Source organism: Juglans microcarpa x Juglans regia, chromosome 2S (genome assembly GCF_004785595.1).
Source record: "Juglans microcarpa x Juglans regia isolate MS1-56 chromosome 2S, Jm3101_v1.0, whole genome shotgun sequence".
Taxonomy (NCBI): Eukaryota; Viridiplantae; Streptophyta; class Magnoliopsida; order Fagales; family Juglandaceae; genus Juglans; species Juglans microcarpa x Juglans regia.
Genome location: NC_054597.1, coordinates 1,529,523 through 1,546,573, shown reverse-complemented (window position 1 = coordinate 1,546,573; position 17,051 = coordinate 1,529,523). Strand labels below are relative to the sequence as shown.

Genomic DNA, 17,051 nt, shown 5'->3' with positions numbered 1-17,051 from the left:
ACCAAGCAATCAACCACGTTTTAAATTTTTATTTTTCTCCCATTAAACATTTTTTGGGGCTTAAAAATTGCCCACAACATTTTTTTTGTTGCATTTCCAACTGCATAAAAGGGTCCACTCTTTATAAGTTTCAATCCAAAATACTTATTTATCTTTAGTCAACCATCGAAATATTTCCCTGATCTCACAAATTCCGATCACGTCTCTGGAGTCTGCACTCAGATATGGAGCAGGTGAAACGGAAAAATTAAATCCCTTCTTGTTGTGTCAAGTATGCACATGATAGGTCTCGTGTAAATAGAATTTGAACACTAAAGATAATATTCACTTCGGGTGAAAATGTACCACAATTTTGGGTAAATTTGCTTGATGATTTCATTGATAATTTAAGACTACTTAAATAGCAAACAATGTACATAATGCCAGAAATAGAGAAACAACACTAAAACTACTATCAACTAGTAACCGAAGCATAACACACATAATAACAAAAAATACAAACACGCGTACTAACGGAAATAAAATGAACAGAAAGATAAACATCAAGCATAAAACTCTCTAGCAGCTAATGACCCAGTCCACGCACGCCATCTTCCCGCCATTATCTCTTCACGTCCATTTTCACGTCCACGTCCATGTGTCTTCACTTCTCACATCTAGTCTTCTCCCTGATACTTGGGATTTGGCTTGAGACTTTTGCCCGAACATCTTGGCATAACAATACTCCTCCCACTGGGTGGATGACCCGTAAAATCGACTGGCAAGCTTCTAGTGGGCACGTTTAAAAGTTGATTGTTGCCGATAGGGATGCAACTTAAGAAACACCATATCACCCACTTTGAACGTTACATATCTCATTTTCTAATCAGCCGTTTGCTTCATGCGATTAATGGAGGCTTCCAAGTTAGCTTTGAGTTGCTGCAGTAACTCGTCTCTAAACACAAGATTTTGGTCCATTTCGTGTGCTGAAGAAAAGCTACTATGATAAAGTGGAATTGAAGGTGGTAGACGCCTGTATAACGCCTGAAATGGGGTCATTCTGGTAGATGCATGGTACGTCGTATTATACCATAGCTTAGCCTAGGGAAGATAGGCACTCCACTTGCGCGGCCATTGATGAACAAAGCGTCGAAGATATTGCTCGACACAGCGGTTGACTACTTCTATTTGTCCGTCCGTTTGCGGATGATAGGTAGAGCTAAGTTGTAATTTGGTACTTGACATTTGAAAAAACTCTTGCCAAAATCTGCTAATAAATATTGGGTCTTGATCACTGATAATGGATTTGGGAAGGCCATGCAACCTGATAATCCCTTCAACAAATTTTTCAACAACGCCTTTAGCAATAAATGGATGAGTTAAAGTTAAGAAATGTGCGGATTTACTTAACCTGTCAACAACTACCAAGATTATGTCCTTGTCGTGGGACGTTGGTACCTTCAATGAATTCGAGAGTGATATCATCCTATACTTGGCAAGGAATGGGCAAAGGTTGTAGAAGTCCAACCAGAAAGAGCATCTCAGATTTCATTTTTTGGCATACTTCACATCGCTTGACATATTCTTCGACTGCTTGGTACATTTTAGGCCAATAAAACTGTTGAGCCAGCCTCTTGAACGTCCGCAATACTCCTGAATGCCCCTCAATTCTTGTGTCGTGAACCTCATGCAACAACTTATCCCGCAACTCCTCTTGAGAAGGAAGAAGTACTCTGCCTTTGAAATAGAATAGCCCTTGGCGTTGTGAATATGACCCTTCGGTTTGAGCCTTGGTTACTTGATCTACAGACTGGATATAAGGATCCTCTTCGTAGGCACTTCGAATTTCATCCCACATGGTTACCGCGAGCACATGAAGGTGATGAAGAATTGGCTATTGGGCTTGCGTGAGAGGGCGTCCACAGCTGAGTTTTCGCCGCCTGGGCGGTAAGTAATCTCATAGTTGTAGCCCATTAATTTGGCTACCCACTTTTGTTGCTCCAGTGTTGCCCCACATTGCTCCAAAAAATATTTTAAGCTGCATTGGTTAGTTTGGATGAAAAATTTCCTTCCCAATAAATATGGTCGCTATAGGCGTATAGCCTTCACAATTGCAAGCATCTCTTTGGTGTAGGTTGACCATGATTTTTTTTAATACCTAGTGTGCGACTCATAAAGGCGATGGGCTTGCCTTGTTGAGTTAAGACTGCACCAATCCCTTCTCCTGTAGCATCGGTTTCAATGGTGAAGGATTCATTGAAATTTGGCTAGCCAGAACATGTGTGGTGGTCATCGCTTGCTTAAGAGCCAAGAAGGTTGTTTCGGCTTCCTCATGCCATCTGAACTTCCATTTTTTGAGTAGGTTGGTAAGGGGTCGAGCGATGATGTCATAATTCCAAACGAACTTCCTGTAACATCCTGTCAAGTCTAAAAAATCACGTAATTCAGAAATATTAGTTGCGCGTGGCCACACCACCATGGCCGCAATTTTGTGGTTATCAACCTTCACCCCCTGAGGCGTACCAATGTGCCCTAAGTACTCTAACTCCTGCTAGCCGAATGTGCACTTGCTTGCCTTGGCAAAAAAAAAAAAAAAAAAAAAAAAAAAAAAAAAAAAAAAAAAAAAAAAAAAAAAAAACGGCATTATTAAATATTCATAATGACCGTTGTGAGTACGAAAAACAGTTTTTAGAATGTCAAGGGGATTTACTCTTACTTGATGATATTCGGCCCTCAAATCAAGCTTGGTGAAGTAAGAGGCGCCATGTAGTTCATCCAATATTCGTCTATTGTTGGAATGGGAAAACAATCATTGATGGTAGCGGCATTGAGTACGCAGTAGTCCTTGCAAAATCGCTAACTTCCATCCTTTTTCTTCACTAATAGTACTAGTGAAGAAAATGGACTGGTGCTAGGACGAATGAGGCCAGAGTTCAGCATCTCTTGAACCTGCCTTTCGATCTTTTCTTTCTGGAAATGGGCATATCGATATGGGCGTACATTAATCGGCTCGGTGCCCTTCTTGAGTGTAATGCAGTGATCTACTTCACGCACAGATGGTACACACGAGGGTTCCTGGAACACATCCCTGTATTCCTTCAATATCCATTCCATGTCTTGCTGCTTCATGTCATATGCTGCACCTTGTGATGCGATTTCCGTAGCCGGTGGAAAGCATACTGCAAGCAGTGTAGCGCATCGCCTCGTTGGCATTCCTTTGAAATTTCCTTTAAGGTAGCCTCTTGAATAGTCTACTCACCTATTCCTTGCAGCCTTCGAGCTTGATTTTCCCAAATGGAATCCATGGTTAATTGTTTCCAATTACAAATCACGGAACCTAGCATTTCCAACCATTGAATGTCAAGTACTAAATCAAGACCTGATAAGGGCAAAGAGAAGAGGGTGAGGTAAAACTCAGTGCCTTGTAAATTCACCGATACCTTATCAAAATGACCTTGACACTCCAGCCTTTCTCCATTAGCCACTCGAATGGTAAATGTTTCTGTCGGCACTACTGGCAACCTCAGCATATTCGCCAAACGATCACTGATGAAGTTATGCGTTGACCCACTGTCGATTAGTATCGCAACTTCGTGAGAGCCCATTTTTGCCGTCATGTGCATGGTTCTCGAAGCAGTCCATCCCGTCAATGTGTGTAACGTGATTTCGGGCTCAATTTTTGGTTCCTGCACCTCTCCGGTATCTCCACCTTGGTCATCCTCCAATGTTTGCTGATCAATGACTTCCTCTAATACCACGTTGCCTGCTCCTGCATATTCTTCCAAGAGTAACAATTGAGGTTTTTAACATCTATGCCCTGCTATGAAACATTCATTGCAGTTAAAATAGAGGCCTTACGCTCTTCTCTTTTACATCTCCTCCCATGATAAGCGCCTAATTGGAGCCGCACGAGTGGCTTGTGGAAGAGCTAGAGGAGCTCTTGTAGGTGGTGGTCGCATGAACCTCCGTTGTCATGTGTGAGTTGATCATCTCTCATTCGTGCCAAGTTAATGGCCTCCTTGAGGGATTGTGGTTTAAACATCCAAATCCCATCGGCAATTTCAGCCTTCAAGCCGCCCATGAATGTCCCCAGCAACGCCTTCTGCGTCCATCCACGAACCTTATCGTCGAGCTTCTCAAACTTGCGCTGATAGTCCCTCAATGTCCTTAGCTATCGTATCCATGAGAGAGCTTCGTCAAAGTCTTCACACTCTGATGGTCCGAAACGAGCCCATAATTCTTCTTCGAATTTTTCCCATGAAATCACATGTCCCTCTTCCCGTAATGTCCTGTGACTCCATTGCCACCATTGGTTGGCCTCCCCTTCAAGATGGTAAGCAGCCATGGGAACTTTTTGGGCTTCAGCAATGCCTTAATACTCGAAGAACTATTCCACCCGATTGAACCACTCTATTGGATTGTCTCCAGAGAACTGCGAAAATTCTAGCTTGGCCGTTTTTGAGGAGACGACCTGCCGACCTCCATCTTAGTTTTCTCAGTTGTGATTGCCATGGCTTTGGGACTCCCGATTTGAGAGCAAAACATTTAAGAGGCGATTGAGAGTTTCCTCCAAATGGTGAAGTTTGTCAGTCATGTCGAACTCCAATCGGTGTAGCCCCTCCTGAACTGCACTGAGCCTTACTCCAATTGTTCAATGCATTCCTTGTTGGTTCCCATTAACTTGGCTCTGAGGCCAATGATAGTTCCGACGTAAATAGAATTCAAACACTAAGGATAATATTCTCTTCGGGTGAGAACGTACCACAATTTTGGGTAAATTTGCTTGATGATTTCATTGATAATTTTTGGTTACTTAAATAGCAAACCATGTACATAATGTTGAAAACAGAGGACGCAACACTAAGATTGCTATCAACTAGTAACCGAAGCATAACACACGTAATAATAGAAAATACAAACACACGTACTAACGGAAATAAAATGCAACAGAAAGATAAACATCAAGCATAAAATTCTCTAACTGCTAATGACCCAATCCACTCACACCATCTTCACACCATTACGTCTTCACGTCCATTTTCACGTCCACGTCCATGCGTCTTCACTTCTCACGTTTAGCCTCCTCCCTGATACTTGGGATTTGGCTTGAGATCTCTGTTCGAACGTCTTGGCGTAACAACACACTACAAAAGTTGCAACATGAAAGTTTTATGTATGACATTTATTATTACTATGAGAATACTTAACTACTATTTATTATTTTATTATTATTTTTCATTACTAGTCACTACTATTCAATATTCTATCATTACTTTTTCACTATTATTCACAAAATATCTGAGATCACTTTACTACCAACGCAACCTAAAAGAGCCCATGAGCAACTGATAAACCAACCAAAAAAAAAATTGAAAAGGAACTTATCATCATCGTAATGGAGTTTATCATTTATCATCAAATTAATCCCAGTAATCAAATTCTTCATCATCATCATAATAATAGGATTTATGAAAACGTGGGATACAAACCGAAAGAGAGAATCATACACAATCAGGAAGAGGGTAAGAGGGCCCTGTGCTTCTTGATCTTCTTCTGGAGCTTATCCTTCTTAGCACCAACCACCCTGTCCACTTCCTTACCTTTCTTCACCAACACGAAAGTCGGCATCGCATGCACATTAAACTCCTGCGCCACATCCTATATATCCCACCCCAAAGAACCATAAAGAAAGTGAATAACGTTGTAGCTAATATCGAATTCAGAATTTAATTTAATTTTTATAAATTTATTTAATATTATTTTCATGTAATTTTTCTGTAAATATGGCTCAGTGTTGTATTCCATAACAATTAAGAATAGAAAGATATAGTTCTAAAAAACTCTCTCCCTCCTTATCTCTTTTTCATTTTCAAATCTATTATATTTAATTTTCTATCATGCTATCAACACCCTTGGCTAATGCCAGGCTAGGTTGTGGATGTTTTTTTTAAGTTTTTGGGTCAGTTTTATCTCTCATAAATTTTTTATTACTATTCAAACATGTTTCACCTCAAGTTTATGCATTTAGAGTATCTTTATAAGCTGTGATAATTTTTTATTAGATTTTGGTCTACTGTAAGCATTATTCGAAAGCTCAGACCCCTTTTGATTTTGGTACTATAGTTGACCAACACCATATATAACTTATTGTTAACCCAATCTTTTGGCCCATTGTTAGAGCCATTTGTTGGCTTTGACCTATTATCAACTCATTGTAGTCACAACTCCAAATTTGATGTTCTAACTACAAGTTACTTTATCATCATCATCACTTTTATCATCTCATGGGTGATCAATCAACGAATATGAAGACTATATTCAAATTTTAAATTCAATTTTTTAAAGTACTTCATCTTAAATTTGAGGGAATATTAGAGATGATATCCAATCAAATATAATTTTGATTTAATTTTTATAATTATCACGTCACTTTGATATGATAATATCTTTATTTAATTTTTATAATGATTAAGATATTTATCTTATTTCATCTCAATATAATTTAACTATAAATAGAGAATATAAATTAACTATAAATAGAGATTATGACTTATATTTAATAATAATTTATAATAGCAAAGATATTGCCTCAAATTCTACCTCCCTTCTCTCTTCTCTAAATTTCTTTTATACTTTATATTTTACATTTTCTATCAATTAATAAAAATAAAAATTCTATTAGCAGCCTTATAACCCCACACCTTTTAAGCAAAAGAATTCTTTTTATTATTATTTAGGTATATGGTACTACTGATTAGAATAACTAAAAAAGAGAAATAGGAAAAACGTTGATAAAAAGAATAATAACGAATTAAGAAGACGTACAGGTAATTCATCGACGTCGATCTTAGCGAAGTCAACGTCGGTGAACGTGGAGGCCATTGCGTGGACGATTGGCTCCATGAACTTGCACGGCCCACACCAAGACGCGGCGAAATCTATCACCATCTTTGATCCGTCCAACAAAGAAAATAAAAATGAGAGAAAGAATCACTGAATCAGTTGGTATATATCTAATCTAATACCATATTAAATTAAGGGGTTAATTTAAACCCTCTGGGGAATCCAATGCCTTAAAGAAGAATGAATAGTACGAAAAGGAAAAGAAATACGAGCTGGGATGAAGCTTCGGAGTTCTTGAAATGGAGCTGCCAACTAGCGGAGGAGTGAAAAGTCGAGACCCGAGATGGCTCCGCTGAGGACGGATCAGCCTCTCCAGTTCCGCCGCCTCTTAGTAAGCTTGATACGAAAGATCCCATTCTGCGCGTCTGCTGTCTGTATGCCTGACTAGTGCCTGTCGCTCTTTTTATCTAGTTTTACAGTTTAGGTGTGGCTTCTTCGGTTTTATAGAGGTCCTGGCTCCTGTCCAAGAGGGTGTTTCCACGCTCTAAGACTTCACAAACCCGTGTCCCCATTCACTCGCATAAATCCGTGTTCATAACTCGGAGTCTCGGAGATACAGCATCCGTGTGCGCGCTAGAATTTGTTCGTTTCTTTTATAGGATGGGTTTTTTTTTTTTTTTTTCAACAAATTAAGTATTGCGTAGATAAACTAAACGGTTATAAGGATACAAGAATCAGTGAGATGAGAGTTTCCGACAATCTTTTCAAAACAAGTAAAAGCAGCATCAGCCTCGAAAATAAAAATAAAAAAGTGGGGCAAGTCAAAAGCTTGACTCCAACCCATTCCCATAAGGAGAAGCCGCTCAAAAGCGGTTCTAATATAGTCCGATCAACAGACTATAATCCAATGACTAAACGCCGCAGTCGAGAGCGGTGTATTACATTTTGTTGATTTGGTCCAATAGTAAGAGACAATCATGATCACATCGTCTTGATCGCTGGTTAGAGAAAGTAGAAACATAGAAGAATAGCAACTTGTAGATGAGCCGATACACCGGCGAGGACCACCATTGACAGTGGTGGCACGTGTAGGACACGCGCCACATTGAGCAAGAAAGGAGCAGACGAATCTGAAAGATCCGAAGCCACTGGCCCTAATGGTGTCACGTGTGGCAGTAGGAAACCCTATTTGGTACGGCGGCACGTGCGGCTCACGACGCCGACAGATCGAGGACTGAGGAGACCATTGGAGGGGCGCGTTGGGGTCAAATATTGCTGGCAAGTAGAAGATTGGAACAACTTGTTACTATCACCGGAAAATTTACAAAAAAAAAATGGAAATAAACCTAAAAACAAGGGCGGACGAGCCGAGGGGGAGGAGACGAAGCTCCACACCCCTGGGCGACGACACTGTGATGGTGGACTGTGGGTAGAGAGAAAAAAACAGAGCTGGAATGCCTTTGTAGTTTTATAGGATGAGTTTGGATATTGAGATGAGTTGAATTGAGTCAATGACGGATTTATATATAGTTTAAGGGGGGCCATGGCCTCCCAAATTTTTTTAAAAATTCAAAATAGCCCATAAATTTTATTCATAATTCCATATATATAGAAAAATTGGCCCCTCAAAAAAACTTATAATTTCTTTATTCCCATATACTTTTTAAAATTTTGAAAAATTTCAATATATATAAAAATGTCTCTCTCTAATTTTTCTTCTATAACCCTAGATTTTTGTATAATTTCTATATATTACCTATTTTCAAGGATGTGACCACACTAAAATTAAATTAAAACTAAGATTAGGAGAAATAATAAACTATTAACATTGACCTTAAAGTTTTTTATTATACAATATTAAGTTTCTTATTATAGAATCTAACGTGAAAATACTAGAAAAACTATTTAAGATTGATGGCTTATATGAAAAATAGTAGAGATGATTTATCCTTTAAACTTCATTAAGTAAGAAAAAGTTTATTTAAGGTCTCAATTGTAGTATTATATGCTTAATGTAACACTAAAATAGATAGATTTTACACAAAAATTGATAAATTAGCTTAGATATTAGAATGAAAGATGACATTCTAAAAGATCACTTGATAATTTCTATGAAGAAAACAATTTCTAAGTATTTCATATTTATAAAAGAATATTATTCTATAAAATATTATCGTCAAAAACCTGAAACAGACATTAAGTTGTGTTTTTAAAACTTTATTTATACTTTATTTGACAAATGATCATGATTTAATTTTATATATGCTTTATGATTTTGTAATATTTTTTTATTTTACAGAAACATCTCGTGTGATAGAAAAGTTGGCCCCCCTAAGGAAAATTAATAGTTTCGTCACTGCGTTGAGTTGTGAATAGTAGTATCTTATGAGTTCCATTGAGATGAGTTTAACTTTTTTAGGTTGAGATGAGTTTAAGTTTTTAAGTTGAAATGTATGAAATAAGTTGAGATGAGTTTAACTTTTTTATGAAAATTAAAAAAGTAGTGAGTTTCATTAATAATTAGTTTGAGATGAATTTAGACGAGATGAATTTGGTTCCTTAATAAACTTTAACATGATAATTGAATAAAATGACACTTCATAACTCTTTTTAGCCAATTGGCAGAAACCGGATTAACATCATTTAAATTTCTTATACCAATTTTAGGATCTAAATTAAAAAAGTGAGTCAAGCAATATTTATTGTTATTTAACTAAATTTTGTGGACAGTATTAAATACTATAAAACTCACCTCAAGTATTTATGTTTACTTCATTTTAAAATTCTAAAATTGGATCAAATACTCTAGAGTATTTGAACTTGCAAAAATTTATGATTTATACGGTCTCCCTGCCTCTAAAAAAAGAGAAGTATTATACGTTATTTTTTTGTTATTGTTTGATATGCGGCATTAGCTGTCTTGAATAAATATTTAAAATGATAAAAATAATGGTTAAAAGAAAAATAAATAATATTTAGAAAAATTAACTCCAAATAAAACCTAGATTGATCTTTTAAAACCTCGCCCCATGGAACTTATTCCATTTGTCCACATTGACGCTATCACAAGACGTGCAAGTCCATTCCAACTAAATTATGCCTGATCTCTCAATCTACAAAATCAAAAGGTGTCGATCTTAGTGGAGGGAGGCATATATGCAAAGCTTTCACGTGTTTTTTCTTATTTGATACGAATGATAGACTGATTTATTGATTATTGACGACGTTCGAGCTATATGCATACGTCGCATTATCAAATTCTTAGATGGTGTTGCAAAATGGTGGATGAGTATGTCTCACGCAAAGGGGCACGTAAGCCCTACGTATCGCCTACCGTTGAAACTCCAACTACCACATACACCTCTCCAACCTATTCTGGATTCGAGATTTTTAAGATCTGACTATCCACTCTCATTTATAACTAGCACGTGAGTCTCACGCGTTGGTACAATTATTCGTGTTTCTTTAATGCTTGCGAAGCTATGATGGAGTTAATCATTCTTTCCCAACTTAACTTACTGTTTTTCCTAAAATTATGAATTTATTTGCTCCCCTTTCAAAGTATGTAGAACATGAGATAACGATCCTCTCCAACTACAACAATCGGTCTAGAACTAATGCAACTCCATCTATGGTAGGCTTTCACAACTATAGTGGAAATCTTCGACATACTTCTTAGAAGACTGCCAACCAAAGCCACATTTATGGTTGGCTTCTCTTTGATCATATTGCAGTATACTAGTCAAGTGAACATGGGACCTGGACTAGTATGTTAGTTCTAATATTTCTTCCCTATATTTTCTTTTTAGGAGTCCTCAAGCCCCACCTACTGTACTCTAAAACACTAAAATATAATTACTTGCTTGTATAAAACGAAGAGTCCTACTAAGAAGAAGTCCCTTTTTTAACACACTGGCCACACTAGCCAACGTGTATGATGAGATGGATGCAAGAAATGAAGGGAGCTTAAATTGAAGAAAAACCATTTGAAAACCAGTGGAAGAAAAGCCCAACGTCGCCCAACTTCAACATTTCACTATGTCTCACCTGGCCCTAGGGTTCGTTGTTGCTTTGTGCCACCAAAGTCCCACAGCTTCCGGTGGCTAACGAAGACAACGTTATTGGCCGACGAAGACATCGTTACCCTTACTCCTCGATGACAACATTGGGTTGAGTCTGGGTTGTCTTAAATTATAACATGTTTAAAGCCAAAATCCACATCTCTCTCTCTCTTAGAAGCAAACCAATAATCTAGACTTGTTGATTCATCTTTGCTAACATGATTAATATCTTGGTTGCATACCAATATTTCTAATCGCCAATGAAGATGTCTCCGTAGGTTTTTTGGGATGGAAAGTAGTGCTTGAAGAGGAAGTAGCCGTAGCAAGTAAGCTGTTTTTTTATATGTAAGGGCTTGAATAGAGAAGATCAGGGAAGTCAGCGAGTGTGGATAAAGTCATGAGATCAAGGAAATCTGGGATCTTTTTCTTTTGGTCTTTGAGGGGTGCTACTCCTACAGTTGGGAACTCTCGTTGGGGGCTCTCGTTAGTGGTTTTGAGATTTATTTATTTTTTATATTTTTTTAACATATTTAAATATTTTTAAAAAAATAAAAAAATTCATAATATTATTACAAAATAATTACATAATCATTAATTAAAAAAAAATTTACAGCAATAAAAACTAGAGATAGAAACCAATAGTAAGAGAAATATTTTTTTTTGGTCTTTTGCTCTCCTGCATGCTGGCGGGTGCGGTAGGTGCGTTAAGATGAGAGCTTGAGAAAATAATTATTATAAAAAAAATCGATTCCGACCAACGTAGTGCCATTAATTATTTCACTTGTTAAGGCGACCTTTTCGTAGAATCAAATTCGAACCTCGAGAATCCTATAACAATACCATTGATAGCAGACGACACTGAAACATTATGTTAAGACGAGAATATAGATGCATGTAAAAGCCCTAAACCTTCAGTACAGTAGCGATCCCTCCTAGACCCGAGTTCAATCTTGACTCCTACACTCCCAAACCTGAGTCCTTGACTCCTTCACCATTGCTTGTTTTGGCAATAAATCAGGCACGTGATGTTATCTACCTGCTTCTTTTTAAATGAGTTGTGACAAATCGATTAAGCTTGAGAGAACAATAGGTGGAAATGGAAATATGATTTCATGAATTCATCAAAATGCTGCAATTACAATGGGTATTTGAGGTACCCTGCCTCCAGAGAAAGTTCTCAAGAAAATTACAAGATTCCAGATGATTCTCTCTCCCTCTTCCTTATACCCTACGTTTAGCCTTACTCCAATTGTTCAATGCATTCCTTGTTGGTTCCCATTAACTTGGCTCTGAGGCAAATGATAGTTCCGACGTAAATAGAATTCAAACACTAAGGATAATATTCTCTTCGGGTGAGAACGTACCACAATTTTGGGTAAATTTGCTTGATGATTTCATTGATAATTTTTGGTTACTTAAATAGCAAACCATGTACATAATGTTGAAAACAGAGGACACAACACTAAGATTGCTATCAACTAGTAACCGAAGCATAACACACGTAATAATAGAAAATACAAACACACGTACTAACGGAAATAAAATGCAGCAGAAAGATAAACATCAAGCATAAAATTCTCTGACTGCTAATGACCCAATCCACTCACGCCATCTTCACACCAATACGTCTTCACGTCCATTTTCACGTCCATGTCCATGCGTCTTCACTTCTCACGTTTAGCCTCCTCCCTGATACTTGGGATTTGGCTTGAGATCTCTGTTCGAACGTCTTGGCGTAACAATACACTACAAAAGCTGCAACATGAAAGTTTTATGTATGACATTTATTATCACTCTGAGAATACTCAACTACTATTTATTATTTTATTATTATTTTTCATTACTAGTAATTACTATTCAATATTCTATCATTACTTTTTCACTATTATTCACAAAATATCTGAGATCACTTTACTACCAACGCAACCTAAAAGAGCCCATGAGCAACTGATAAACCAACCAAAAAAAAAAAATTGAAAAGGAACTTATCATCGTCGTAATGGAGTTTATCATTTATCATCAAATTAATCCCAGTAATCAAATTCATCATCATCATAATAATAGGATTTATGAAAACATGGGATACAAACCGAAAGAGAGAATCATACACAATCAGGAAGAGGGTAAGAGGGCCATGTGCTTCTCGATCTTCTTCTGGAGCTCATCCTTCTTAGCACCAACCACCCTGTCCACTTCCTTACCTTTCTTCACCAACACGAAAGTCGGCATCGCCTGCACGTTAAACTCCTGCGCCACATCCTATATATCCCACCCCAAAGAACCATAAAGAAAGTGAATAACGTTGTAGCTAATATCGAATTCAGAATTTGATTTAATTTTTATAAATTTATTTAATATTATTTTCATGTAATTTTTCTGTAAATATGGCTCAGTGTTGTATTCCATAACAATTAAGAATAGAAAGATATAGTTCTAAAAAACTCTCTCCCTCCTTGTCTCTTTTTCATTTTCAAATCTATTATATTAACTTTCTATCATGCTATCAACACCCTTCGCTAATGCCAGGCTAGGTTGTGGATTTTTTTTTTAAGTTTTTCGGTCAGTTTTATCTCTCATAAATTTTTATTACTATTCAAACATGTTTCACCTCAAGTTTATGCATTTAGAGTATCTTTATAAACTATGATAATTTTTTATTAGATTTTGGTCTATTGTAAGCATTATTCGAAAGCTCAGACCCCTTTTGATTTTGGTACTATAGTTGACCAAAACCATATATAACTTATTGTTAACCCAATATTTTGGCCCATTGTTAGAGCCATTTGTTGGCTTTGACCTATTATCAACTCATTGTAATCACAACTCCAGATTTGATGTTCTAACTACAAGTCACTTTATCATCATCACCACTTTTATCATCTCATGGGTGATCAATCAACGAATATGAAGACTATATTCAAATTTTAAATTCAATTTTTTAAAGTACTTCATCTTAAATTTGAGGGAATATTAGAGATGATATCCAATCAAATATAATTTTGATTTAATTTTTATAATTATCACGTCACTTTGATATGATATTATCTTTATTTAATTTTTATAATGATTAAGATATTTATCTTATTTCATCTCAATATAATTTAACTATAAATAGAGAATATAATTTAACTATAAATAGAGATTATGACTTATATTTAATAATAATTTATAATAGCAAAGATATAGCCTCAAATTCTACCTCCCTTCTCTCTTCTCTAAATTTCTTTTATACTTTATATTTTACATTTTCTATCAATTAATAAAAATAAAAATTCTATTAGCAGCCTTATAACCCCACACCTTTTAAGCAAAAGAATTCTTTTTATTATTATTTAGGTATATGGTACTACTGATTAGAATAACTAAAAAAGAGAAATAGGAAAAACGTTGATAAGAAGAATAATAACGAATTAAGAAGACGTACAGGTAATTCATCGACGTCGATCTTAGCGAAGTCAACGTCGGTGTACGTGGAGGCTATTGCGTGGACGATTGGCTCCATGAACTTGCACGGCCCACACCAAGACGCGGCGAAATCTATCACCATCTTTGATCCGTCCAACAAAGAAAATAAAAATGAGAGAAAGAATCACTGAATCAGTTGGTATATATCTAATCTAATACCATATTAAATTAAGGGGTTAATTTAAACCCTCTGGGGAATCCAATGCCTTAAAGAAGAATGAATAGTACGAAAAGGAAAAGAAATACGAGCTGGGATGAAGCTTCGGAGTTCTTGAAATGGAGCTGCCAACTAGCGGAGGAGTGAAAAGTCGAGACCCGAGATGGCTCCGCTGAGGACGGATCAGCCTCTCCAGTTCCGCCGCCTCTTAGTAAGCTTGATACGAAAGATCCCATTCTGTGCGTCTGCTGTCTGTATGCCTGACTAGTGCCTGTCGCTCTTTTTATCTAGTTTTACAGTTTAGGTGTGGCTTCTTCGGTTTTATAGAGGTCCTGGCTCCTGTCCAAGAGGGTGTTTGCACGCGCTAAGACTTCACAAACCCGTGTCCCCATTCACTCGCATAAATCCGTGTTCATAACTCGGAGTCTCGGAGATAAAGCATCCGTGTGCGCGCTAGAATTTGTTCGTTTCTTTTATAGGATGGGTTTTTTTTTTTTTTTTTCAACAAATTAAGTATTGCGTAGATAAACTAAACGGTTATAAGGATACAAGAATCAGTGGGATGAGAGTTTCCGACAATCTTTTCAAAACAAGTAAAAGCAGCATCAGCATCGAAAATAAAAATAAAAAAGTGGGGCAAGTCAAAAGCCTGACTCCAACCCATTTCCATAAGGGGAAGCCGCTCAAAAGCGGTTCTAACATAGTCTGGTCAACAGACTATAATCTTATGACTAAAAGCCGCAGTCGAGAGGGGTGTATTACATTTTGTTGATTTGGTCCAATAGTAAGAGACAATCATGATCACATCGTCTTGATCGCTGGTTAGAGAAAGTAGAAACATAGAAGAATAGCAACTTGTAGATGAGCCGATACACCGGCGAGGACCACCACTGACGGTGGTGGCACGTGTAGGACACGTGCCACATTGAGCAAGAAAGGAGCACACGAATCTGAAAGATCCGAAGCCACTGGCCCTAATGGTGTCGCGTGTGGCAGTAGGAAACCCTATTTGGTACGGCGGCACGTGCGGCTCAGGACGCCGACAGATTGAGGACTGAGGAGACCATTGGAGGGGCGCATGGGGGTCAAATATTGTTGGCAAGTAGCAGATTGGAACAACTTGTTACTATCACCGGAAAATTTACAAAAAAAAAATGGAAATAAACCTAAAAACAAGGGCGGGCGAGCCGAGGGGGAGGAGACGAAGCTCCACCCCCCTGGGCGATGACACTATGATGGTGGACTGTGGGTAGAGAGAAAAAAACAGAGCTGGAATGCCTTTGTAGTTTTATAGGATGAGTTTAGATATTGGGATGAGTTGAATTGAGTCAATGACGGATTTATATATAGTTTAAGGGGGCCATGGCCTCCCAAATTTTTTTTAAAATTCAAAATAGCCCATAAATTTTATTCATAATTCCATATATATAGAAAAATTGGCCCCTCAAAAAAACTTATAATTTCTTTATTCCCATATACTTTTTAAAATTTTGAAAAATTTCAATATACATAAAAATGTCTCTCTCTAATTTTTCTTCTATAACCCCTAGATTTTTGTATAATTTCTATATTTTACCTATTTTCAAGGATGTGACCACACTAAAATTAAATTAAAACTAAGATTAGGAGAAATAATAAACTATTAACATTGACCTTAAAGTTTTTTATTATACAATATTAAGTTTCTTATTATAGAATCTAACGTGAAAATACTAGAAAAACTATTTAAGATTGATGGCTTATATGAAAAATAGTAGAGATGATTTATCCTTTAAACTTCATTAAGTAAGAAAAAGTTTATTTAATGTCTCAATTGTAGTATTATATGCTTAATGTAACACTAAAATAGATAGATTTTACATAAAAATTGATAAATTAGCTTAGATATTAGAATGAAAGATGACATTCTAAAAGATCACTTGATAATTTCTATGAAGAAAACAATTTCTAAGTATTTCATATTTATAAAAGAATATTATTCTATAAAATATTATCGTCAAAAACCTGAAACAGACATTAAGTTGTGTTTTTAAAACTTTATTTATACTTTATTTGACAAATTATCAAGATTTAATTTTATATATGCTTTATGATTTTGTAATATTTTTTCATTTTACAGAAACATCTCGTGTGATAGAAAAGTTGGCCCCCCTAAGGAAAATTAATAGTTTCGTCACTGCGTTGAGTTGTGAATAGTAGTATCTTATGAGTTCCATTGAGATGAGTTTAACTTTTTTAGGTTGAGATGAGTTTAAGTTTTTAAGTTGAAATGTATGAAATAAGTTGAGATGAGTTTAACTTTTTTATGAAAATTAAAAAAGTAGTGAGTTTCATTAATAATTAATTTGAAATGAATTTAGACGAGATGAATTTGGTTCCTTAATAAACTTTAACATGATAATTGAATAAAATGACACTTCATAACTCTTTTTAGCCAATTGGCAGAAACCGGATTAACATCATTGAAATTTCTTATACCAATTTTAGGATCTAAATTAAAAAAGTGAGTCAAGCAATATTTATTGTTATTTAACTAAATTTTGTGG

At 36.3% G+C, this 17,051-nt stretch overlaps 2 protein-coding genes across 4 annotated transcripts; both read right to left on the bottom strand.

Moving 5' to 3' along the window:
- Positions 1-4,813: 4,813 nt before the first annotated feature.
- LOC121252688 (thioredoxin H2-like) lies at positions 4,814-7,265 on the bottom strand. 2 transcript variants are annotated; one of them, XM_041152449.1, is made up of 4 exons: positions 7,092-7,265; positions 6,805-6,927; positions 5,469-5,637; positions 4,814-5,132 (listed from the first exon to the last, which is right to left on the bottom strand). In XM_041152449.1, exons 1-3 carry the CDS (start codon positions 7,236-7,238, stop codon positions 5,491-5,493), a joined length of 417 nt encoding a protein of 138 aa, XP_041008383.1. In that variant the 5' UTR covers positions 7,239-7,265; the 3' UTR covers positions 4,814-5,132; positions 5,469-5,490. The 2 variants fall into 2 exon arrangements, with proteins under 2 accessions (XP_041008383.1, XP_041008382.1); XM_041152448.1 differs by having other exon boundaries at positions 5,487-5,637; positions 7,092-7,264.
- LOC121252689 (thioredoxin H2-like) lies at positions 4,814-14,946 on the bottom strand. 2 transcript variants are annotated; one of them, XM_041152452.1, is made up of 4 exons: positions 14,595-14,853; positions 14,308-14,430; positions 12,992-13,142; positions 4,814-5,132 (listed from the first exon to the last, which is right to left on the bottom strand). In XM_041152452.1, exons 1-3 carry the CDS (start codon positions 14,739-14,741, stop codon positions 12,996-12,998), a joined length of 417 nt encoding a protein of 138 aa, XP_041008386.1. In that variant the 5' UTR covers positions 14,742-14,853; the 3' UTR covers positions 4,814-5,132; positions 12,992-12,995. The 2 variants fall into 2 exon arrangements, with proteins under 2 accessions (XP_041008386.1, XP_041008385.1); XM_041152451.1 differs by lacking the exon at positions 4,814-5,132 and adding an exon at positions 12,253-12,638 and having other exon boundaries at positions 14,595-14,946.
- Between the last annotated feature and the right edge of the window lie 2,105 nt (positions 14,947-17,051).

Bases quoted from the DNA above. Each gene is read 5' to 3' on its own strand.
- LOC121252688 (XM_041152449.1), bottom strand. From the start codon at position 7,238: ATGGGATCTTTCGTATCAAGCTTACTAAGAGGCGGCGGAACTGGAGAG. The intron at 6,928-7,091 runs GTATTTCTTTTC...GACGGATCAAAG, and splicing joins CCGAAGCTTCATCCCAGCTC to ATGGTGATAGATTTCGCCGC. The intron at 5,638-6,804 runs GTACGTCTTCTT...TGGGATATATAG, and splicing joins TCGACGTCGATGAATTACCT to GATGTGGCGCAGGAGTTTAA.
- LOC121252689 (XM_041152451.1), bottom strand. From the start codon at position 14,741: ATGGGATCTTTCGTATCAAGCTTACTAAGAGGCGGCGGAACTGGAGAG. The intron at 14,431-14,594 runs GTATTTCTTTTC...GACGGATCAAAG, and splicing joins CCGAAGCTTCATCCCAGCTC to ATGGTGATAGATTTCGCCGC. The intron at 13,143-14,307 runs GTACGTCTTCTT...TGGGATATATAG, and splicing joins TCGACGTCGATGAATTACCT to GATGTGGCGCAGGAGTTTAA.